Below are 23,940 nucleotides of genomic sequence, written 5' to 3'. Positions count from 1 at the left end.
GCATCTGCAAAAATTTGACAACAAACATTATCTTAAGTGTGGAAACTTTAAAAGCATTCCCTTTAAAATCATAAAGCTGATATACATGCAAACTATCACTATTTCTATTCAACAATGTGGTGGAGGTCCTGGCCTGTGCAATAAGATAATAAGAAATGCATGTCCTGGCCGGGTAGCTCAGTTGGTTAGACCATCGTCCTGATACGCCAAGGTGCGGGTGGGTCAGGGCACATACAAGAACCAACCAATGAGGCATAAATAAGTGGAATAAGAAATCAGTGTTTCTCTCCCTCTCTCTTTAAAAAAAATAAATCAATCAATAAATTTAAAGAAAAATAAGAAGATGAAAATCAATCAATCAATCAATCAATAAGAGAAATTCATGGTGTAACTATTGAAATGGGAGGAATATAATTGTCATTATACTGAGATGACTTTTGTCATTAAAAACACAAAATAATTTATAGACAAGTTATTAGAGTAATAGAAGAATATGTAGCAAGGTAGTCAATTACAAGGTCTGTATACGAAAGCCAATTGCAATTCTGCACACCAGCAACAATCATATGATACAATTATACAAAGAAGCCATTAAAATAACAACAAAACTATGACATAGTCAGGAATAAGTACATTAAAAAAAGAGGTATAAGACCTGTACATAGAAAATTATAAAACTGTACTAAAGGATATTAAAGCAGACCTAAGAAAGTAAGCTATCCCTTATTTATAGTAGGAAGACTTAATATCAGAAAAAGATCATTCTCTGCCGATCTAAAGATTCAATAGACTTTCAATCACAATCACGTTGTATTGGATTGACAAGCTGATTCTGAAAAGTCTACGCAAGAACAGATAACCAACGGTTCGGTCCTGCATTTCGGCACCAAAACAAAAATTAAAACCAAAACCAACCAACCAAACAAACAAGGAATAGGAAACCAAGAATAGCCACGACTAAATTTTATTTTTAAACATATATATTTGAAATTTCTGCAATAACAAGATTTTAAGTATCTTGCCTATTCCTGATCTTTTATTCTTACTATGGTATTATAAAGCTATCATACCCCAGGCCTATAATTTCTTCTTTAAAAAAAAAAAAAATCTTTATTGATTTCAGAGAGAGGGAGAGAAAGTTGAAACACCAGTGATGAGAGAGTCACTGATTCACTGGGGATCGAGCCCACAACCAAACCGAGACCTCCTGGATCCTAGGTCGATGCTCAACCGCTGCGCACCCCCGGCCGGGCCTATGTCGTCTTTAGTGAGAGGTTTTCAAGCCAGCCCTGTTCACTGCATCTAGTTAACACCTTCAAAACGCCAGAAGCAATGCCCCTCAAAGGCCTAGCCGCCCTCTTGTTAACTATCCTGTAATCCCATCCTCACTTGCTTTCTCCCACCTGCATGTAGTCTTCCTTATATTCCTTCTTTAATTTCAAATGCATAAAAGGAACTGCAAAACTGTTGCTCTGCAGAGCATCTGAGATCTGACTCCCTGACGTATGCCATTAGTTTTGGCAAAATAAACTGTTATAAAAATTTAAAAACAAAACAAAACAAAACAAAACAAATCCTACCATATATTTGTCCCTCGGCTTCAACAGTGATCAGCTCCGGTACCATGTTGTTTCATTTATACCCTCTTCTACCTCCCCCACCCCAGATTGTTTTGAATCTGATCCCAGACATTACATCATTTTATCCTAAATAGGGAACTCACTCTAAGTGTTTTGACAACATAACTGTGAGAGGAATCTTTTAGCTCTCCAGTTAAGTTACTCATATGTTCCAATAAAATAAAACAGAAGTGGAAGTTAGATTGTGTTTCCCTTAAACCTGTTTTCAAATTTCCTTTTAACTTTGCCAGTTTAATAATACAATTAAAATTTAGAAATAAATGGAAAAAGAAAAAAAGAGAGATGGAGTTAGTTATCTTTTCTTTTTAAACAATCCAGAATAGAAAGGTTAGCTCAGATAAATACATCAGGCAAATGGACTGTGGAATTGATACATCTCAGACATGATGTATTGAATTTGAACCTCAAATTTTGCTGAATTCTTACCATAATTACAGGAAGCTTTGGTCCATGATGAATTTTAACTCCCAGGCATGTTCGATTTTGTTACATGTAGATTATTATTCTTAGAAAAATAACACACACACACACACACACACACACACACTCCAGATACAATTTGTCACACAAAGTGAAGTTTTCCCAGAAGCTACCCGTGGGAAGTAGCCAGGATGTGCCAGGTAAAGTGACCCTGGGTGCCGGGTCAAATGCAAGGAAGGCAGTTTCACCCATTTCCATGATGGCAGCTTTATTCCTGCAATGACTACAATGGTAACAGTCATTAGGCACTCTGAAGATGTAGCCACATTTTCATGGTGACACCAGTTACATTCTTCCAAGTTGATGGCCACAGGAAAGCAGCGGGAGACCACTGACAAGGTGAAATGTTTGAGAAATGTCTCATCCGAATGTGACCACATGGAGAAATAATCCACTTTATTTTTATCACCTGAGTGCACTATAAAAGCTTATATATTAGGAAATAGATCCCTAAAGCATTTTATATACGAGAGAGAGAGAGGGACCAATGTGAGAGAGACACACCCATTGCTGGCCTCCCAAACGTGCCTGGCCCCGACTGGGCCTGGGGATCAAGCCTGTAACACAGGCTAGAGTCAAACCTAGGGCCCTGAAGTCCTAGGGCCGAGGCTCTAACCACAGAGCCAAACCAGCTAGGGCTATTACATTCATTTTAAAAGGCAAGGACTTGGGTAATTTTTCAGTTTTTCTTATTTCCGCACAATATTATATTCTGGAAAATATGCCTTTAATGTCACAAACAGAGTCACTGCTTGTGTCCACTGAATAACAGTATTTATCTCCATGTATGCCCATAAAAAGATAGTTTTGCCTGGTGACTTTCCATAATTTTTTTGAGTGGTGTATTTGTTGTTTTACTGTTAATTTGATACATCTGAACCAAAGCATTCACAATACTTGATATACTTTGAAGAGAATCATATAATATAGTTTTAGACGTAACCACAGGACAAGCAGAACAGTGAAAACTACCTAAGGGCTTAAAATATACCCACAGTGTGTATCATTTCAATATTCATTCATTCACAAATTAGACTATATATTGTAATTCAATGTTTACTTTTTTTTTTCATTTTTTAAATTTTATTTTTATTTTTATTCAGGCATGATTCATTCAAGGGAAGGCAACTTAGGATTTTCCGTACATTTAAAAAATGTTTTTTATTGGTTTCAGAGAGAGGGAGAGAGAGAGAGAGAAACATCAATGACGAGAGAGTCATTGATCGACTGCCTCCTGCACTCCCCCGGCTGGGGATGGAGCCCACAACCCTGGCATGTGCCCTGACTGGGAATCAAACCACAACCTCCTGGTTCATAGGAGCCATGCTGGTTGGGCTAATTACCCTTAAGACTTTTTTCCTGTTATATTAGTTTTTATTTTCTATTTACTGTACTTTTTTTTTTTTTTTTTTATTTCTCAATGACATTTTGCTGGTTTAAAAGTTATAAATGCTTTTTAAATTTTTTGGTAATTGTCTTTACCTTAAAACCCATACTCACGTGTCTTTAATTCCTATTAATTTCTAAAATCTACCCATGCCCGTATGGACACCTGCATCCCCCAACAAGCCAGTACTTCTGCACCTTTCTCGTGTGCCATTGGGTTCTTTCTCCAGGGGATCACCATGGTCATATTGTCTAGAATTTTAGTTCTGGGATTATATTAATAAACTTTCTCATTCTCTTTGCCTTTGGTATTAGCTTTTCTCCTCCTTCCTTCCCCTCCTTCCTTTCTTTTGCCGACACTATGCTTCCTCCATTTCTTGCCCTGTGTTGAATTTGCTTCAGCTCTGTTTCCACTGAGGCTTTTGCAATGCCCGCATGGACCGCAGGTCTCTCGAGGATGGTGAAGGGACAGTCACCAGGGCCTCAACCCTCACCTACGTATCAGCCTTCATTTTCCTGAGGCTTCTTGTTTATAATTCACAGCGTGTCTTCAATCTGTGACTTTATTTTTTCATTAGTTTTGGTAAATTAGCCCTTTCATGGCAAATATTTCTCCCACCCCACCCTTTCCTTGCTGGCCTTCTGGTTTCCCCCTTCTGGGCCTCTATTCAACTGTGTCATTCTCTCCTCTGTGGCTCAACCTTCTCTCTCTTTTCTATTCTTTTGCCTTTCGATGTTTCATTCATTTATATTTACTCCCGGCCTTGAAGTTTACTAATTCTCTCTTCAACAGCATTTACCCTGCTGTCAAACCCAATCCACTGGCTTATTAATTTCTATTATTATATTTTTTTCAGTTACAGGATTTCCACTTGGTTGTTTTGTATACTTCCTAATTTTCTTCCAACGTGATCAATCTCCTATTTTGCTTCTTAAATATAATAAACAATTTAATGACTATAATATCTGGGGTTCTTTTGGGGTCCTTTTCAATTGTCTTTTGTTGCTGTTGTTTTTTGTTCATGTTACCTTCTCTTCTAATTTGTGTGATTTTGTTTGTGGACTGAATCTTATATTTGTATAATTGTTCATAGAAACTATTGGAGGCCTAGGATGATTCACTGTTTTCTGCCACGTACCTGGAGGCAGTAACATTCTGAGGTCACCTTAATACAATTTCAGGCTTTGAGATAGTTCAAAGCTGAGTTTTAATCTCTAGAAGAGCTTGTCAACTCTATTCACCTTTGCTTTTAGGGTGCAGTCCCTTGGGATCCTAATCCAAAGTAATAGTTACTTACTAGGTTCTCTCTCCCTCTCTCCCCCTCTCTCTCCCTCCCTCCCTCCCTCCCTCCCTCCCTCTCTCTCTCTCTCTCTCTCTCTCACCCCTTTCCTCCCGCCCTCTCTCTCTCAGCAGGTTCTGGGCTCTAGTCTGTTTGCCTATAACTACCCAAGGCTGTTAAAAGCACCACTCAGTCTCTTAACTACCTCTCAGGAAATGCGCCACCTGGAAAAGTAGTCCTAAATGTGGGGCTGAAATTCCTCAATTTCTCTCCTTTCCCAGATTCGGGCTCAGTAATTCCACACTAATTTGTTAACTTTCCAATGAATTGAGGAAGAGCTTTAGGTTTTTCTAGTTTTACCAGTTTTCCTCAGTGGGAGAATGATCAGAATTACCTAGTCACCCATACTGGAGGCCCAAACCCTCCCCCACTCCTACCTTACTATGGAAAACACAGTCTAATAACCAAGATTTGCTAAGAAACAAAATGACAATGGAAATGCTAACAGTGTAACCATTACCGAGAACCAAAACAATGTATGAAAGTGCCACCCAAGAGAGATTCTACAAATAGCAAGAACACAAGTGTAACACAGTTGAAAGAGCAATTGAAACCAACACTGATAACAAAGTATTTTTCCAGGTAAGTGGGAGCATTCTAGTTTTGTTTGAGGCTGTTTTATATTCAGTTTGCCACATTATGGTAACTTTTATAGCCAATAGCAGTTGAAGAATGTAAGACTGTGGAATTGAATAGCATTTGTCCATTCTGGGATTTGTTCTCAGCTGGGATTTGGTGTCAGCATGGCCAGTTTGGCCGACTCACCAGTGAGCCTCAGACCATAGTTTGACAAAATCACTACTAAAGGAAGTGGTAACATTTGAAATTTTTATTTTATTTTTTATTTTGTTTTATTTTTTCCATCACCATTTATCCCCTCTATGCCCTCTTCTACCCTCCCCCCCCAACATTTGAAATTCTTGAACCAAGTCTTTCTTTTTTTTTTTTTTAAATATATCTTTATTGATTTCAGAGAGAGGGAAGGAGAGGGAGAGAGAGATACAGAAACATCAATGATGAGAGAGGCACTGATCGAGCCCACAACCCGGGCATGTGCTCTGACCGGGAATCGAACCCTGATCGCCTGGATCCCACGTCGAAGCTCAACCGCTGAGCCATGCCTGGCAGGGCGAGCCAAGTCTTTCTTAAGTGGTCTTCACTAAATTTTTCTGTCTGAGATCTTGGACTTTCTCTGATTAGGTTACAATGGGATGGACTGGGTTTCTACTGATTAGAGTTAAAATACCCTTCTCAAATCCACCCTAATCCTCACTCCATCTTGATAAGGTTTTCTGAGTTTAACCAGATGAATTGTGAAGATTCCCAGGTTTTAGGGATGATTTCAACATCCTACAGACCAGACAATTCTCAGCAAACAGCCTTAGATAACATTTTTGGTTAAATGCTAATCCTGTTCCTTAACTTCCTTAAGCTTCAGTTTCCCAATTTTTAAAACAGGAATAAAAATGGGGGGGTGGTGGTAAATGGTGATGGAAAGAGACTTGACTTAGAGTGGTAAACATACAATAGACAGATGATGTATATCTGTATAATTTTATTAACCAATGTCACCCCAATAGATTCAATTAAAAAATAAAATGGGAATAATATCCATGTCATAGGTATTTGGGGAGTTTTATATAAAATAATGAATATAAAAGTCCTAGCACAGTGCATGGCACACAGGTAAGCATTTGCTAAATAACAGGATGTCTCATGAATTTGTTGGAGGTGATGCTTTGATAGGGTTATTTTGGGGCCCAGCAGGGGCCTCGGGTCCTTTAGAGCAATTCCTTAAGGGAGACCAGGGATGGGTAGCTAGTATTCTGTTGGGATTACAGCATTTGACTGGGGAGGGGCCTGAACTGGGAGTGATACCGCATGGCTGTGACTAAACTGGTATTAGAATCTCTACACTCAAGTAATGAAAGTTAAAGTTTAAAACTAAGGAGTTAGTCGTGGACCTCAGAATGAAGTCATGGAGCACAGCAATGGTAAGATTCTGGAAATTTTTCTCATGTTGGCCATGTTTCCTTCTCTTACATGTTTCCGCATTATAGCTACTTAGCACTTTCCAGTGTCCTCACCCCATGGGGTTAAATGCATTATCTGCTTTATTTCGCTTAGTACAGTTATATTATTAATCTCATGTACCATGGGGGGAAAATGAGGCTTATAGAGCTTATATTTCTCGTTTGGCTTAAGAGCTGGATCTATGAATACAACATATCACTTGTTGGGTTGCTGAATTTGAGGGTTGACGCTCTAAGTGGCTGTTGAATTCATTCATTTAACAAACATTTAATGAGCAATGACCCTATGCCCTGCACTATGTTGGTCTCTGGGATTCAGAAATGAATATTAAGACTGCAGCAACAATAAAACAGCTACATTTATTGAGTGCTAGTTCTGTGTCACTTATACCTGGTAGTTCATTTAACCATTGTAACCACCCTGTGAGCAGAGCATTGATATTCTCATTATGCAGATGAGGGAGCTGAGACTCTGGTACTTGCCCAGGGTCACATAGCCAGGAAGTAGCAGAGCTCACAATCTTTAACTTCCAAGTCTTGTTTTTTCCCCCAGAAATAAAAATCTCACTCTTCTATACTAAAGGGTTGCAGTAGAACCCCGGTCAGGGCACATGCCCAGGTTTCGGGCTCTGTTCCTGGTCGGGGTGCATGTGGGAGGCAGCTGAGCGATGTTTCTCTCTCTCTTCCTCTCCCTTCCCCTCTTTCAAATCAATAAAACAGGTTTTTGGGTGAGGATTAAAAAAATAATTTAAAAAATAACATTATTGCCTGGCTGGGCGTGGCTCAGCAGTTGACCTAGGATCCAGGAGATTGCAGTTGGATTCCCCGTCAGGGCACATGCTCGGGTTGTGGGCTAGATCCCCAGTTGGGGGTGTGCAGGAGGCTGATCAATGAGTCTCTCATCATTGATGTTTCTCTCTCTCTCCCTCTCCCGTCCTCTCTCTGAAATCAATAAAGATATATTAAAATTATATATATATGTATATGCAAACAATTCAATCAATATGAATGCTAATTTTCTCACAAAATTTTTTACACAAACTCGCTAAAACAGGGTGTTAATAAGCATTTAAATTTTTACCACTGTATGTAATAGATGGAAATATTATATTTCAAAGTAGCATTGCTTTCATTGTTGCATTTCTCACTTTTTACAGCTTTATGAGATATAGTGCACATTCCATAAACCTCACTCATTTCAAGTGCACAGTTCAGTGGTTTTTAGTATATTCTCAGAGTTGTACAACCCTCGTTACAATGTAATTTTAAGGCTTTTTCAACACCCCCAAAGAAACCTTTACCGGCTAGCAGTCCCTCTCCACTCTCCCCTCCTCCACCTCTCAGCCCCAGGTTAGTGAGTAATTTTACGTCTGTCTCTTTCGGATTGCTCTTTTTTAATTGATTAGAGAAGTCCTGTATTGATCATGAAGATTAGCTATGTGTCGACCACATATATTGAAATATTTTAAAGCTATTTTCTCATTTGTTCTTTGTTTGCTGGCATCTTTTACTGTAAAGATGTTTAATTTTTAAAATGACTTATTGATTTTGATTCCTTCTCTCTCCTCCCTCATAAAGCTTTCCCCCCACGTGTCTTTTTTTCCGGTCCCTTATAGCCGTGGTTTGCCTAAGCTTTCCATCCATCTCGGCTTTCGTTCGAGACAGAATAACTGTATCTTAACAAATACCACCGATTGGAAACATCACTTGTGTCAAGCGGCCGGGTTTCTATTCGTTTTCAAGAACGGACAGAATGACAACAGCCAACACTGCTCGAGTCCTTACAAACAGTGTTTTCGGTTGAATGTTCGGCTGACGTCGTCTCGAAATTCTTAACTTTCGATGGGCGCTGGGCCGCGCCGCGGCTGCTACAACCTGGGGCTGAAACAGGCGTCCGCACGCCCTCGCCCTTCCCGGGCGCCTCGGCCGGGCCCGGCGCGCCCCGCTCCGTGCCGCGCGCTCCCGTGCGGGCCCGCGCCGGCCCTCGCCTTCTCCCCGCGGCTGCGCGCGCGCGCGCGCGGCCGTCGTGGTGCCTGCGAGTTCCCCAAGTTCACACAGGCCTCCGGTTGGCATGGCAACCAGGCAACCTGTTCCAGAGCCGCCTGCCTTCCCCGCACATGCCGCCGCTGCCACTGCCGGCGCCCGGGCCGGAGCCTATCCCATGATGCACCGCGCCAGCCCAGTCCCCAGTGGGCCGCCATGTTGTCGGAGTGAAAGGTAAGGGGGAACGAGAGCGCTGGAGAGAGAAGATCGGGGGGCTGAAATCCATCTTCATCCTACCGCTCCGCCCGTGAGTATCCGTACCCCGCCGGCCCTAAATGCTGCTCCGGACCCCCAGCGAGCAGATTGTCCCATTGTATTGGTGTTTGAAAGCGGTTGGGAGGATGAGAAGGGCTTTGGAAAAGCCGCCGGGGCCCTGGCTGAGGCTTCTCGCTCGATGTTCCTCGTACATGTTTTGGAGTCAGAAGCAAGGCCCCTATTGTTATCAAAGGAGGGAGGGGGTGGGGAGCGGGGTCGAAGCGAGGCAAATGCCGGGGCTTTAGGCCCGGGCCCACGGCATAGACGTTCCTCTACGTTTCTGCTCGGCCCCTTTGGAACCCCCGAAGATTGGTGTTGCCATTCGGGTTGCTTTTTTGATGGATTTGCGAAGCTCCGAGTCTTCTGTGTGGTCATGAAGTGTGATTTCGTGCCACTCTGGATTTCTTCGACTTCTTGAGCTTCCGTGGCAGCGCCGAAGCAGGAGGAACAATAAATCGCTTAAGCAGCAGCCATGGCCCTTGTCTACGGGCGAGACCCACCATGGGGGAACTTTGCGAGCCTTAAATGTGGAGAAGTGGCGATCAGGAAGTTTCAGATCGGTTTTTAGGCTCCTGGGTGCTTGTGGCCTTTTGTTTCCGAGAGAGCTGGTGTTTTTGGTGGGTTCTTCCTCTTTGAGCCTCCTTGTGTTGGTGCGTGTCTGCCTTAACTCAAAGAGGGGTTCACTCCTCGGTAGTAGGAAAACAGATACACAATACTAGATAGTATTAGTCCTCACAGACGTTCTTGGTAAACATAGATCATTTGTTATACTTGTCAGTACCACTCCCACGTCAAGTGAGGAATCCGCTCCTGTAACTTTTCTCCCCACTATAGTCTCTCTTCCCCTCCCCCCAACACACACACACCATTATCGGGAAAGGTTTTAGTCTCACCGTAACTTGAAGGATTGTTACTTTTCATTGTTCTCTTAGGAAGACACTGTTTCAATTTGTTCACTTCATACTCTTCCTGGGGTTAAGAATGATAGTTTATGAGGCGGCTTCTTTGTGGCTCTGTTTTAAAGTCCTATACTTTTGAAGCAGTAGGTTTGTACCTTTGGCTTTTTGTTTGTTTTATGAAAACACGTAAAAACTCACCAAGACAAGCCTCTTCCAAGATATGTGGCTCTTTGATGCAGTTTTAGTTAGCAAAATACTAAACATTTGATCCATTGCTAATTTTAACTTTATGAAACACTCTTGGGGGGCTGTTGATTGTTTATCTGGATTTTGGGGAAATACTGGATTCTGAACTTTGAGTTCGTCTTTTGCCTTAGCCACAATTGAATTCATTTTGTTCAAGGCCACAGTGTTTTGAAGTTGGGTTTGAAGTTTAATTTGGGTTTGAGATGAAGTTTTTAAAAATAAATTTATGACCATAGGAAGTGTGGTTTTTTTCAGTGTGGTAAAAATAAACACCTTTTAAAACACTAAGCACTTTCGTCGAAAAAAAAAGAGCCCTGGAGATAGATTAAATGGTGTTCCTTTGTTTGAAATAAAATCTATTAGTGTTATTAAAAAAAACCAATTTTGATATAAACAGTTTGAAAATTGGAAGAGTAACTAGAATCAGCCCTTATTTCTAGTTGCTTAAAATACTTATTTTTACAATGTGCCATTTGTAAAAAAATCTCATTTGAAATGCTACATGTAACTTTTTAGTGGACTGTGAGAGTCCTCTAAAAGGCATCGGCAGTTTGAATGTTTTCTAATATTTAAGTGACCGATTTAAAAATTTTTGTGCTGTAGTTGCCAAGATATTACAAAACTACCCAAGACATATGTTAATTGCTTAGTTATTTGCTCACTTTCAAATTGTCCCTTCTGCCAGGTTTTCTCTTGAGAAAACTGCCTTGCCTCATTAGGTAAAGCAGGAAGTCTCTGGCATACAGATAGCTTTACAAAAGCCAATTGTTTTGTTTGAACATTTTTATAGGAATCTTCCCCCTCCCCCACCTCTTGTTGGAATGAAGTTGTGTTCCGTGTGGTTTCAGTGGTAAACACCCTTTTCATATGGAAATTATTTGCTAGATAAGTATTTTGGCAAATCTTTTATTTCAGAAAAGATTGCATTGGCTGTTTTAGGAATCATCTTCAGGACTGGAGTGCCATAATGGCCTTCACTGATGGTAATTGAATTCCTGGGGTCTCAGCATAGTGACTTTAAGTTTACCAAAAACTTTTACATCTATTTTTTTTAAATTTTATTTTTGTTTAAAATATTACAGATGTCCCTTTTTCTCCCCAATGCCCCGTTCCACCCAGTCCCTTCCCCCTCCCCAGTCCCTCTCCCCACCATTGCCCGTGTCCTTGGGTTGTGCATATTATTTTATTTTGATTTAAAAACAAATTTGTGAGGCATAAAGGAAGGATTTTTCCCATTTTCTAGATGAGGGAACAGGCTCAAAGAGGTTGCTAGTTTAATGGGAAAACTTGGGGTGTGGAATTCTTGGCTTGCCCTAAAACAAAGACTGTTAGATTGATACTACCTTGTAAAAGAAAATGGAACTGGCTACTGTTGCTAATAAAGAGTTCTTTTGAGAATGAAACCGGGAGGCATTAGGCTGGTTAGCACTTTGCAAAGACCGATGGTAAACACATCAATGACTTTCTGATTTTGGCACTTAACCATGAACACAATTCAATTCATGAAAGCAGAAACTGAAGTCTAGAAAGCCAGAGTAACCCAGTACCCTAGTAAGGCCTCATGGATTGGAATTGTTAATTGAGAGTAGGCATTTCCAAATTAGGCTTTGAACAAATTACAGATTACATTGTGTCTTTTTACTCCTGGCTTCAAAACATGAATTAGTTGTGAGAAGCTAATACTTTATCAGGACGTTTAGTTGTTTTATAAAGAAGTAATAGCCCTAGCTGGTTTGGCTCAGTGATTAGAGCATTGGCCCTTGGACTGAAGGGTCCTGGGTTTGATTCCGGCCAATGGCACATACCTCGGTTGTGGGCTTAATCCCTGGGGTCCCCCCCCCATCAGGGTGCTTGTGGGAGGCAGTCAGTCAGTGTGTCTCTCTCACATCAATGTTTCTCCCTTCTACTCTGTCTGAAAAGCAAGAAAAGCAATAGAAATAAATATTGTCAGATGAGGATTAAAGAAGAAAATTAAGCCCAGCCAGCATAGCTCAGTGGTTGAGTATTGACCTATGAATCAGGAGATGACGGTTCGATTCCTGGTCAGGGTGAATGCCCAGGTTTCGGGCTTGATCCCCAGTAGGGGGTGTGCCGGAGGCAGCCGATCAATGATTCTTTCTTCCTCTATGAAATCAATAAAAACATTAAAAAAAAAAATTTCTCATAAATTTTGTGAGTCTGTTTTTGAGATGTCACAGTTGGGCTAGGGAGACAGAAGGCATTTGTAGCAGTTACGTTGATAGCCTTGAAATTAGATTAGTTTCTCTGGACAGATGTGTTCTAATTGGTCACTGATTAATTACTTTGTAGCAATTTTGCTTAGCACCTACAGCATGGGTGACAAGTGTTACATCTTATGTACAAATGTAGTAAAAATGTAGTTTTTTATTTTTAAGAAACTTAAGATACTCCAACCAACTGAGCCAGGGCATGTTTATGTTTTTGCTATATGTATTTTTATAGTGAGACTTTCTACTCTAGCATTTGGTTTGGTCTCATTCTTTTATAGGAGTCAAAGTACTAAATGGAATAATGCAATTGCAATTATAATTGTAAATTATTGGTAAAAATTTTGAATCACACTCCCCCCCCAATCAATAGCAGCTGAGGGCAAGTTTCAGGCTAGGAACATTCTGTTGCTCTTCTGGGTCAGGGGCCCTTGTTGGTTCTTCAAGGAGCATCCTGTCAAGTTTAGACAATATGAGTCATTGCTAATTATATACAGGGTTTGGATTTTTGTTTGGTTTATTGCCTATGTCTGCTTTAGCATTAAAGTATCTAAAGTGATATTTTATAAAGCTCTTGTTCATTTAAAAAGCACAGTTGGCTTAAGGTGTAAATAAGGTGGGTAGAGCCATTGATTGGAGTCTAATTCTATTTTGTTACCTTTGGTAACAGAATAAGTTTCCCCGAAGTTGCTGTATTGAGTCCTGATCTCCATACCTCATCTGAGTACCTGCCACCAACTACATTTATTTCCATACACACACACTCAGCAACTTAAAAATGGAGGGCTCAGTTTAGAAAATTGTGTCATGTATTTTAAAATGTATAGCTGCTTGGTATAAACTACTTGTAGATGATGTATTGCAAAAGACATGGAGCTCACTTTTATCTTGGTGTATGTCAAGGAATGTTTGTTTTTGTTTTTTAAATTTTTATTTATTGATTTGAGAGGAGAGGAAGCGAGAAACATCAGTTTGTTGCTCCACTTGCTTCTCATGCGTTCTTTGGTTGATTCTTGTATGTGCCCTGACTGGGGTCAAACCCACAACCTTGGGGTATTGGGACGATGCTCTAACCAACTGAGCTACCTGGCAGGGCTCAAGTAATGTTTTAAAAAATGCAAATGTTAACCATTTGTAACCTGTTTGTTCTTAGGTGTTGGTGGAATGAGCGTTGCATGTGTCTTGAAGAGAAAAGCAGTGCTTTGGCAGGACTCTTTCAGCCCCCACCTGAAACATCACCCTCAAGAACCAGCTAATCCCAACATGCCTGTTGTTTTGACATCTGGAACAGGGTCGCAAGCGCAGCCACAACCAGCTGCAAATCAGGCTCTTGCAGCTGGGACACACTCCAGCCCTGTCCCAGGATCCATAGGAGTTGCAGGCCGTTCCCAGGACGACGCTATGGTGGACTACTTCTTTCAGAGGCAGCATGGTGAGCAGCTTGGGGGAGGAGGAAGTGGTGGAGGCGGCTATAATAATAGCAAACACCGATGGCCTACTGGGGATAACATTCATGCAGAACATCAGGTAAAAAAAGTTCACTATTTCAGCTTTGAAACTTTTATAATCGCTGTCCATTTAGGATATCTGCTTTGAGTGAATGTTTTCAAACGCTTTAAATTGCTAATTTCATTTGGTCTAAATTAAATAGTTACTTGTTTTAAAGAATGATTGTTTTAACATTGTCATTGGGTCATATTCTGGTGCTAAATAGTAAATGACCAATTCATTAAAAAAAAGACTTAAGATTGTTATAATGTGTACATTGCATTTATGGGTATATTTAACAAAGAATACTTTTATCCTTTTGATGTATTCTTTTAAGAACTCTTTGGGCTGTTTATAGGCCATACACATATTTTAGAGCCTTTCCTGTTGGGTGTGGGTGACTTGTTTTTCAAGATGTTACAGTCGAAAATAGTAAGAAGTTAATAGTTAATAACAAATCAGCTGCTCAAGTGAAATTTATTTGAAATGAAACATATATATCTAAAGTTTTGTGTCAGAGGAGTGGTTGTGGCTTTAGGTTTTAACCATCTTCATCCTCTTGTTCTAAGAACTTGTTTCACTTGGTTAATTTTAATATGCTTACTTTTATAATCCAGAACCATAGCTGGGATCACAGCATATTTTACTGGGAAGAGTTTATCCTGATCTGTTTCCTAACTTCCTGGTAGTGATGAAAGGATTAGAGTGTTTTAATCAGGCTATTCTTTGAAATTGGGCATAGGTTGAATTTGCAAAGGTTCATTTTATATTGTCACTATGTGAGTACTGACTAGCTAAAAGAACTGACATGTTTCACTAGGCTTCTAGTGCTTCTGTTCTGCTTCAGAAACAAATTAGGCACAAGCATACTTGCAAATCTGAAGTCTCAGTTGTGCTTCCCCTGTCCTTCAGAAAGGTAACCCATGTACCATCATTCTTTACCATAGTAGAAGTGAAGAGGTGCAATTTATCCTCTTACTCAACAGAGATCTATTGAGCACATTGATCAGTGGTCTTTGGTTTACTGGAACAATCATCAATATCAGTGCTGCTTCATAAGCACCTACTATGTGTATGTGAGTGATACTAAGAAGTATGAGGTGTAAGGGGTGTAAGGGGTGTCTTGTGAAACTTAGGGCACTTTTTATCTTTCTTATGTACCTGTTAAGGCACTCTATTCGTTTCCTATTTGCTTGGAGTCTTTGAGGAGGGAGTCAAATTTTATTCATCACAATATCCCAGTTTCTAGAATTTGGCATATAATAGGGTCTCAAAAGATATTTATTGAATGTATGAGTCCCTAGTCCTTTGGCCTTAAAATAAAGTTGGGGAAAAGGACATTGTCATAAAGATATAGGCCTGGAATGCTAGGCTAAGATTTAATTCAGTAGGCAGCAGGGTCTGAGTGTGTATGTGTGGAGTGGCTTTTAGTGGTGTTTTGGGAAGATTGAGTCGGCAATAAGAGGTTGGAGTGGGTAAGGGCTGAGACTACTCTAACAGTTCTTGTGTGAGCAATGGAAAAAAAGGTATGGATGGCACTGAGAAATACACAGAATTTGGTAATTGAATTAGAAATCTTAGGTGTTGGGGAAAATGAAGTAATACAGGAAATGGAATACAAAGGAATATGGTTTGGGGCCAAGGTAATTACATTTAGTAGTATACATGTTGAATTTGAGACTTTAGGCAGCTGTACACGTGGCGGGGGAGAGAGAGACAGACACACAGACATCAAGGTAGGAGGTGTTGAATTCATCACAACAGAATTCTGTTGGACTGAACACATGATGTAATGAACAGTATTTAGGGAATTGAAGGTAGTTGCTATGTTGCAGATGTTGGTCACCCACAAATTACTTCTTCAGTCATTCCAGTGTGTTACAATTTACTGGTTTTGGTGTTGATCTCACCTGGACTGAACTATTCTAGGGCAGAGACTATTGTATTGTATTTTTCATGTCCCCCTTCCCAGAAGGTGCCTGAAATTTTTGTGTTGACTGAATGAGGGAAGAACCACTTAAGTTCTTCCGATTGCACCAGGTAAAGTGGTGGAACTTAGAGCTTAGGTTTCTTGTTGGGAAACATGGCAACAGGTAGAGACCACTTGGACAAGCAGCATGTTGAGTGCAGTGTAGTTGAAGAGTGGAGGGGCATATCTCTCCCTGGAGAATCACTGCCCTCATTAGCCACTGTTACTGATTGGAGTAAGAGGGTGTCTTTGTCAGGTAGGAGTACAAAAGAGGTTAAGAATCACTGATGACAATGCACACTTATGTTCTAGGTACTGGCTATATATTTCCTGTATTTAATCCTCAGAACAGTCTCATGAGGGAAGGAAGTAATATCCTTTTTTGATGAGAAAAATGAAACGTAGTTACCAAGTAATACCTGGTTTTGAAATTAGGTCTCTGAATTCCAGTGCCCATCCTCTCTCTATTTCTGCCTCCCTAAGCATATTTCTAGCCTTAAAAACCAAACCAAACCAAACTATTGCAACAAAGTAACACATTCAAAGACTTATTTTGCTTGAATTTTAGAGAGAAGAAACTTGATAATAAGGAAGGAGATGAATACAAATGTTGACTTTTCTACTATAATTGCAAAAGGCCCCCCCTTTCCCCACAAGAGCAATAATGCTAAAGTCTATGTTTTTTCCAGTTTTGTTTTTATTGTGTGTGTATTCTAAGTAGTAATTGTGGGAAACTTTTCTCTCTTGAGACAGAATGACTCAATATAAAGTGATCCTAGTGCCAGCACATTCTGCAATATCACTGGGCTATTCTTTTTTTTTTTTTTTTTTTAATTTTTTTAGGAGTTTATTTGAGCCAAACTAATGATGTGCTAGGAAGAAACATCTCAAATGCTTCTGGGCTATTCCTATTTGGTGGGCCTTTTGGCCTTGTGTCCCCCTCCCCTTTTAAATTTGTAGAGTACCTTTAATAACGCGGGGGACAGTGAAACAGGAAGGGCTTAGGATAGAAGCAACAAGAAAGAGCCTAGGTGGGGCTGCTTTGGCTCACTGAGAAGTCAGAGAAAAGGGGGCCTTGGAGACAGGTCAGGGGGTTAGCCTGGGTCCCTTAGAGTTTAGGAGTTGCAAGCCTGTGTGGGAAGGAAAGGGGGAAGGGAAAGACGCTGGCATGCTCCTGGGAGGGAGAGCACAGCCTCCTTTGCCTTTTTAAAAAGGACTTTGGCATAATGGAACAAAATTTAAGATCAGATTGTCAGAATGCTGCTTTTACCAATGAAATAAAGAATATAACAGGCTGTGATGCCAGCCTGCAGTGTTGGAGGGAAGGGAATTATTTGTTGTGCCAGGTACTTTACATTCATTTCTCTCATTACTCCCATTTATGAGCAATTAGTTACTTTTTTACACTAAAACATTTTTCTGACCTTTTGAAGTTAGGACTTTCCTGCCTGATGTAGAAATTCTTAGTTTCTGAGTTTTCCCTTCTTTTAATAGTGAGCTCTTTAAGCTGTACCTGAATATATATGTGACTGACTTGTTTAATATTTAAGTTTTATTTTCTAAGTATGAACTTGACAGATAATTAGCATGAGGGCCTTTAAATGAATTTAAAACATCAGCAACTTGAGACCATGTGTTGAGGTAATATGCAGTACTTTAAAAATCTTGCAAACTGAGGTACTTAAAATTAGGTGAAATTTAGAAACCATAAAATAGTATTTTGAGGTAAGGAAGGGTGTTTAAATGCATGTGTGTTTATTTTAAAAAGTTGGAATATTTGCAAACAGTATGGTCTTTCTGTGTTTTTTCTTCTACATTAAGATGATAAACATTGAGTATCATTTGTTTTAGTACATAAAGTTATTGTAGTTGGTATACTCAGAAACTTAAAAGCCTCCACTTTTGGGCCAAATTGAGGTTCTTTGGAGGGGAGTGAGGGAAAGAATTCCCATTGGAAAAGATTTATTTATTTTTGCCTGTTAATTTACCCATAGTAAACAGGACAATGGATGTGGATCAAGATGTAGAACATTGGAAAACACATCTTCCTAACTAAGTGAATAATATTTAAAATGCTACATACAAAAGTCTATTTTAACAGTAATTTTTATAACATGATCTCCCCTCCCCAATAGTATTAAAGGTTTCATCATGCAAAGCCCAAGGTCAAGTCTTTGACTTGTTGTGATCATTTTATTCTTGTGAAATCTGTTTTCTCTGTAAAGTTCTGTGAGATAAAATAGGTGATGAAATAGGGAAAACATTTTAAGATCAGATGAGTTGAACTATGGTCTCTACTGGGTTTTAAGGGGCAGAGATAGGTTAGAAGCTCAGCTTTGGGAAAAGAAAATTTAGAGAACCCCACAGAGCTTTCTCACTTTTGCTTGTAGTCCTTTGGTTCTAGAGTGTATCAGTAGCCACTGTAAATTGACAGCTAGTGGGAGATAATTCTAGATAGGCAGACAGAATTCTGTGGATGAATCTGTGGCTCTATTTGTACCCCCTTTTCCTTCCACTTGGTGTTGCCATCTAGTGGTATTCTGACACACGTTTGACATCTACCCTCCTTCCTCTTCAGTGACTGTGAGATAATCCTTATACTTATAATTAATAAGTGCTATGTTAAACTAGGAAGGAGCCCAAGTGTTCTCTGTACTGGGGGTTTTGACATTCCTTGGAGATCCTTTTCTGTTGTCCCTGCTGAGTGACTGTGAGACTATGAGTCTCTTGTCTTTCTGGGTAGATTGCTAAAAAGCCCCAGCATTTGGGCCAGTGGCATTTAGTTAACATGTGATAAAGCTTGAGTAATTCGTTCTTTCATATTTTGTGTTTTTTTTTACACCTGTATTCTTAGCGCCATTAAAAGTTTTTTTTAATAGATTTTTTTTTTTTTTGAGAGAAACAAACGTCGATGTGAGAGAGAAACATTGAACAGCCACCTCCTGTACTAGCCCTGATCAGGGATTGGACCTGCAAACTGACTGGGTATCAAACCCACCACCTTTCAGTGTACAGGATGACGCTTCAATCAGCTCAGCCACACCCGTCAGGGCACTCTTAGAGCCTTTAAAAAAATTGTGTATAGTGTTAACAAAGACTTAATGTTATACTCTTGGTCAAAAGGACCATCAGTAGGCCTTCTTTGACTATAACTTTAAGATTTTCCAATTTTAGCCCTGGCCGGGGAGCAAGATTTGTTAGAGCATTGTCCAGATACACCAGGGTTGCTGGGTTTGAATCCCTGTCATGGCTCATACAAGAAGCAACCAATGAATGCATAAATCAGTGGAACAACAAATTGATGTCTCTCTCTCTCTATCTCTCTCTCTCTATCTCTCTCTCTCTATCTCTCTCTCTCTCTCTCTCTCTCTATCTCTCTCTATCTCTCTCTATCTCCTCTATCCTCTATCTCTCTCTCCTCTACCCTTCTCTCCCTCTCTTTCTGTAAAATAAATAAATAAAAATTAAAATAAGATTTTCCAGTTTTAAGAATTAGGTCCCAGTGTTAAAATATTTACTAATGTATACTGTATGGCACTTGATTGTATGTACCTACTAGATGGTAACCTGCAGAGATTTAGAATATATTTTTGTTTTGATTCAAAGGTTTTTGGTGTGGAATTAGGAAAAAAAAAGGATTGGTAGTATTGAGATGTTGCAGTGGGAAAATAAGGGTATGTCAGGAAAATGAAGGGGGGTTATGTTTAGAATTTAGGAATAGGTACCAGAGTGGTGGGTTACAGAATTTACTCTGTGTGCCCCTGTGGCCAAAGAAAAGAGGGAAATGGGATGAGTCATGAGGTGTTTAGTAAGAAAAACAGAGTAGTTACTTAGGAAGAGGTGTGTTTCAGATTTCAGTTATGGATATGGTTGAAGTACTTTGTAAACTGTAAAGTAATATATTGTTTTTCATCACACCTCTCTGTACTTGTAGAAGAGATACACATCTTTTGTGCATGTGTCCATTGTGTCGCAGGCAACAGCATTTACTGAGTACTTTTCACAGACTGAGCATGAGTACAGAGTACTTAAACAGAAAGTTTAGAATCTATCTGATCACCCTTGAGAAACGGCTTAATACCCTCAGAATAACATAGGCCTGACAACACAACGCTAAGAGAATAATAAGTGCTGGGGATAGGGTAAAGAATAGTTTTTTTTGTTGTTGTTGAGGGATTTCTTATCCACTCTTTATTTTATATGCAGTTTCTTTATCTTCTGGGTATAGTAAGGAGCTGAGATGGGAGTGCGGCTTCAGCTCAGTGGACTGCTCTGGCCTTTTGCTCCCTGCTGTGAATATTGTGAGAAGTGATTGGCAATAGGTTGGGGAAGTTTAACATTTGGGAATTTGATTTAAGAATTTGGGTGTAGTCTGGATGGTGTGGCTCAGCAGTTGAACATCGACCTGTGATCCAGGAGATCGAGGTTCGATTCCTGGTCAGGGCACATGCCCAGGTTGACTGCTCGATCCCCAGTTGGGGGCGTGCAGGAGGCAGCCAATCAATGACTGTCTCATCATTGATTTTTCTGTCTCTTTCCCTCTCCCTTCCTCTCTCTGAAATTAATAAAGATTTATTAAAAAAAAAAAAAAGAACTTGGGTGTATATGACATTGATGATAAAAACCCCCAGCTGAAGAGTTATTGGACCTTCTCCAGGGAAATGTTCTACATATTTTTTTCATGTAATATTTTTTGAGAACTGTTGGTTTTAAAGTGCCTTGTTAAAGATTCCAGAAGATTAGGCTTTAATAAATGCTCTTTTATGGTTAAAGTACCTTTCTTAATGTTTTTACTAATCTCATCAAGAAAATACTTTTTAAGTTTGTGCAAATTGGGGGCTCTGAAGATTTTAAAGATAACTGCTTTGTTGACATGTAACCCACCCGCCTAAAGTGTATAATTCAGTGGTTATTAGTATATTATTCAGTTGTATAGTCATCACTGCAGTCAATTTTAGAACATTGTCATCATCCCAGAACACCTGTACCCAGGAGCAGTTGCTCTCTAGCCCTAGGCAACCACCAGTCTACTTTCTGTGTCTATGGATTTGTCTATCCTGGACATTTTCTACAATAGGAATTATACTATTAAAAATTAAAATTTTTAAAAATTGATTTTAGAGAGAGAAGGGAGAGAGAAACATCGATGTGAGAGAGAAACATTGATGTGAGAAACATTGATTGGTTGCCTCCCATATGCACCCGACTGGGGGTTGAACCTGGATCTGTGCCCAGAGTGAGAATTGAACCTGCAGCCTTTCAGTGTATGGGATATGATTCAACCAACTGAGCCACACTGACCAGGGCAAATGGAATTCTACAGTATATGGTCCTTTGTGACTGACTCTTTTTCACTTAGCTTGTTTTAAACGTTCATGTTGTAGCATGTATCAGTGCCTCATTTCTTTTTATTGCTGAATAATAGTCCATTATGTAGATATATACCACATTTTATTTATCCATTTATCACTTTGATGGGCCTTTTGGGTTGTTTCTACTTTTTTTGGTGGTTATGAGCAGTACTATTGTGAACATCTATGTACAACTTTTTGTTTGGACATAAAGATTTTTAAAGGTGGATATGTCTCTAACGTACAGATAAAAAAAATCACAGATTTCTTCAGTGGTGCCAAGTATTTTTTAGAAATAGAAGTAGGGAGGGTTAGTTTATCTACTTTATGCCATGGATTTGGAATTTTTCCAAGTAACAAGTTTTTCTGGGGCTAATGGTAACTCTCTTCTGTCTGAATTTATTTTTTTAGGTTAACAGCATAAATAACTTGTTCATAACCCTGGAAAGAGGAATATTTATAGAGAACCGGTGTTTTTAGGGAGCTGTACGTTGAGATACCACGAGTATACAGTCAATTGATCTGTTAATGACAAATAATTTTCTCTATATTAAAGTTCCCTAAGGACTTCAACAAGGGAACGGTTCATTAACCTAATTCTAGTTACTGTGTGTATTTAAAAGCACCGTACCTGCTGTTAATGAAAAAATGTTCTTTAATTTGCTAAGAATTTATTGATTTGAATTGTTTTCTCCCCCCCACCCCAATTGTCCAAATTAGGAAGACACTACTTTATGGATCAGAAGCCTAGCAAAATGATGAAATTAATATATTCTTTCTCTGAAGAAGCTTAGTTTCATGAAGGGAGGAAGAAATTATAAAGAAAATTGCTTTAAAATGAGAATTTCAGTGAGTGTCTATATTGGAATGGGTGCTGAGATGGGCTATAGAGGAGGAATTTTATATTACAGTTCCTTCGTTTAATAATATTACCTAGAGAATGACTTTAAACTATGTATTTATTTAGAGTGATGATGTACATGGAAAAAGGTCTGGGAGGACATATGACAAAATACTGCTTTTATTTGTGTGGATGGGGAGATTACAAGTAATTTGGTTTCTTGTACATTTTGTATTTTCCACATTTCAAACTCTGAAATTTTTAAAGACAAAAAAAGACAAACTTTATACCTTTTATTAAGAGCTTGATTTACCATATCGAATGAAAAAAGAGTGAATGGGCTGATACATTTCCAGTGGAATTTTGTTGTTGGAAAATATCTTGGAAGTCATTTTTTTTTCACAATACAGTGATTTCCTTTATATTAATTATCCCTGTTTTAATTAAAAAATACAAGTGTGCCCAGCCAGGTGTGGCTCAGCGGTTGAGCGTTGACCTAGGATCCAGGAGATCAGGGTTTGATTCCTGGTCAGGGCACATGCCGGGGTTGCGGGCTCGATTCCCAGTTGGGGGCATGCAGGAGGCAGCCGATCAATGACTCTGTCATCATTGATGTTTCTATCTCTGTCCCTCTCCTTTCCTCTCTCTGAAATCAATAAAGATATTTAAAAATAATAAAAATAAAAAAAAAATAAAAAATGCAAGTGTGTTGAACAGAGGTTACTAGGATAGGTTGAGTGTTTCCAGTGAGATATAGAGATAATTTCATTATTGAGTACTTCCTTTCTGTATCTAGAAGTAATAACGACATGTACTCTAAGTGGTGTGCAGGAACTGATTTAGTCTTTTTACATATGATTTGAACCCCCCAGTAACTCTGTGTTGGTTTTTTATCATTTCCATTTTATGGATGAGGAAATGCAGGGTCAGAAAAATAAAGTACCATGTTTTAAGCTCTCATAGATGATATATGCTGAAGGTGATTAGTTCATGTTTTAAAAATTCTTTGTTTTTATTGATATATATATATTTTTTTTAAGAGAGGGGAAGAGAGAGAGAGAAACATTTATGTGAAAGAGAAACATCAATTGGTTGCCTGCCACATGTGCTCTGACTGGGAATCGAACCTTCAACTTGGGCATGTTCCCTGATCAGGAATACAAATCCATGTTTTGGACTATGCTCCAACCAGCTGAGCCACACTGAGCATTTCCATGTTCTTTCAACTAGAACTGTTTGGAGACCTACTATTCTTCATCATCAAGTAGTCAGCTTTTCTCTAGAACACACACACAGGCTTTGGTTTACGTATCATACTTTTTTTTTTTTTTTTAAACATATCTTTATTGATTTCAGAGAGAGGAAAGGAGGGGGAGAGAGAGAGAGAGAAACATCAATGATGAGAGAGTCATTGATCGGCTGCCTAGCCCGCAACCCGGGCATGTGCCCTGACCTGGAATCGAAGCCCGACCTCCTGGATCCTAGGTCGATGCTCAACCCCTGAGCCACGCCTGGCTGGGCCATACATTTTTTTTTAATCCTCATCCCAGTATATATTTCTATTGATTTTTGGGGGGAGGGAGGAGAGAGAGACACACACACACACAGAAATGTCAGTCGGTTGCCTCTTGTACCTCCTCCAGCTGGGCATCAAACCCGCAACCTGGACATGTGCCCTGACTGGCCAGGGCTGCATATCACACATTTTAAGCTTCACTTGCTGCTCATATATTATAATCTA

The 23,940-nt window shown here is 39.5% G+C and overlaps 1 protein-coding gene across 8 annotated transcripts in view; it reads left to right on the top strand.

Annotated features, from left to right (window-relative positions):
- The first annotated feature begins 9,071 nt into the window (after positions 1-9,071).
- PUM1 (pumilio RNA binding family member 1) overlaps positions 9,072-23,940 on the top strand; it is a 114,509-nt gene continuing 99,640 nt past the window's right edge. For 5 of the 8 annotated variants that reach the window (XM_016217276.2, XM_016217250.2, XM_016217243.2 and 2 more), the window contains exons 1-2: positions 9,072-9,169; positions 13,704-14,077. In XM_016217276.2, coding sequence (XP_016072762.1) covers positions 13,715-14,077 — 363 coding nt within the window. In that variant the 5' untranslated portion in view covers positions 9,072-9,169; positions 13,704-13,714. Of the gene's footprint in view, positions 9,170-13,703; positions 14,078-23,940 lie in introns of those variants that run through there. The other 3 variants (XM_087820260.1, XM_087820259.1, XM_016217262.2) reach the window with 1 other exon arrangement.

Source organism: Miniopterus natalensis, chromosome 9, assembly GCF_054644295.1.
Source record: "Miniopterus natalensis isolate mMinNat1 chromosome 9, mMinNat1.hap1, whole genome shotgun sequence".
NCBI lineage: Eukaryota > Metazoa > Chordata > Mammalia > Chiroptera > Miniopteridae > Miniopterus > Miniopterus natalensis.
Note: the sequence above shows the minus strand (reverse complement) of the source record. Positions and strands in the feature narration are given on the sequence as shown.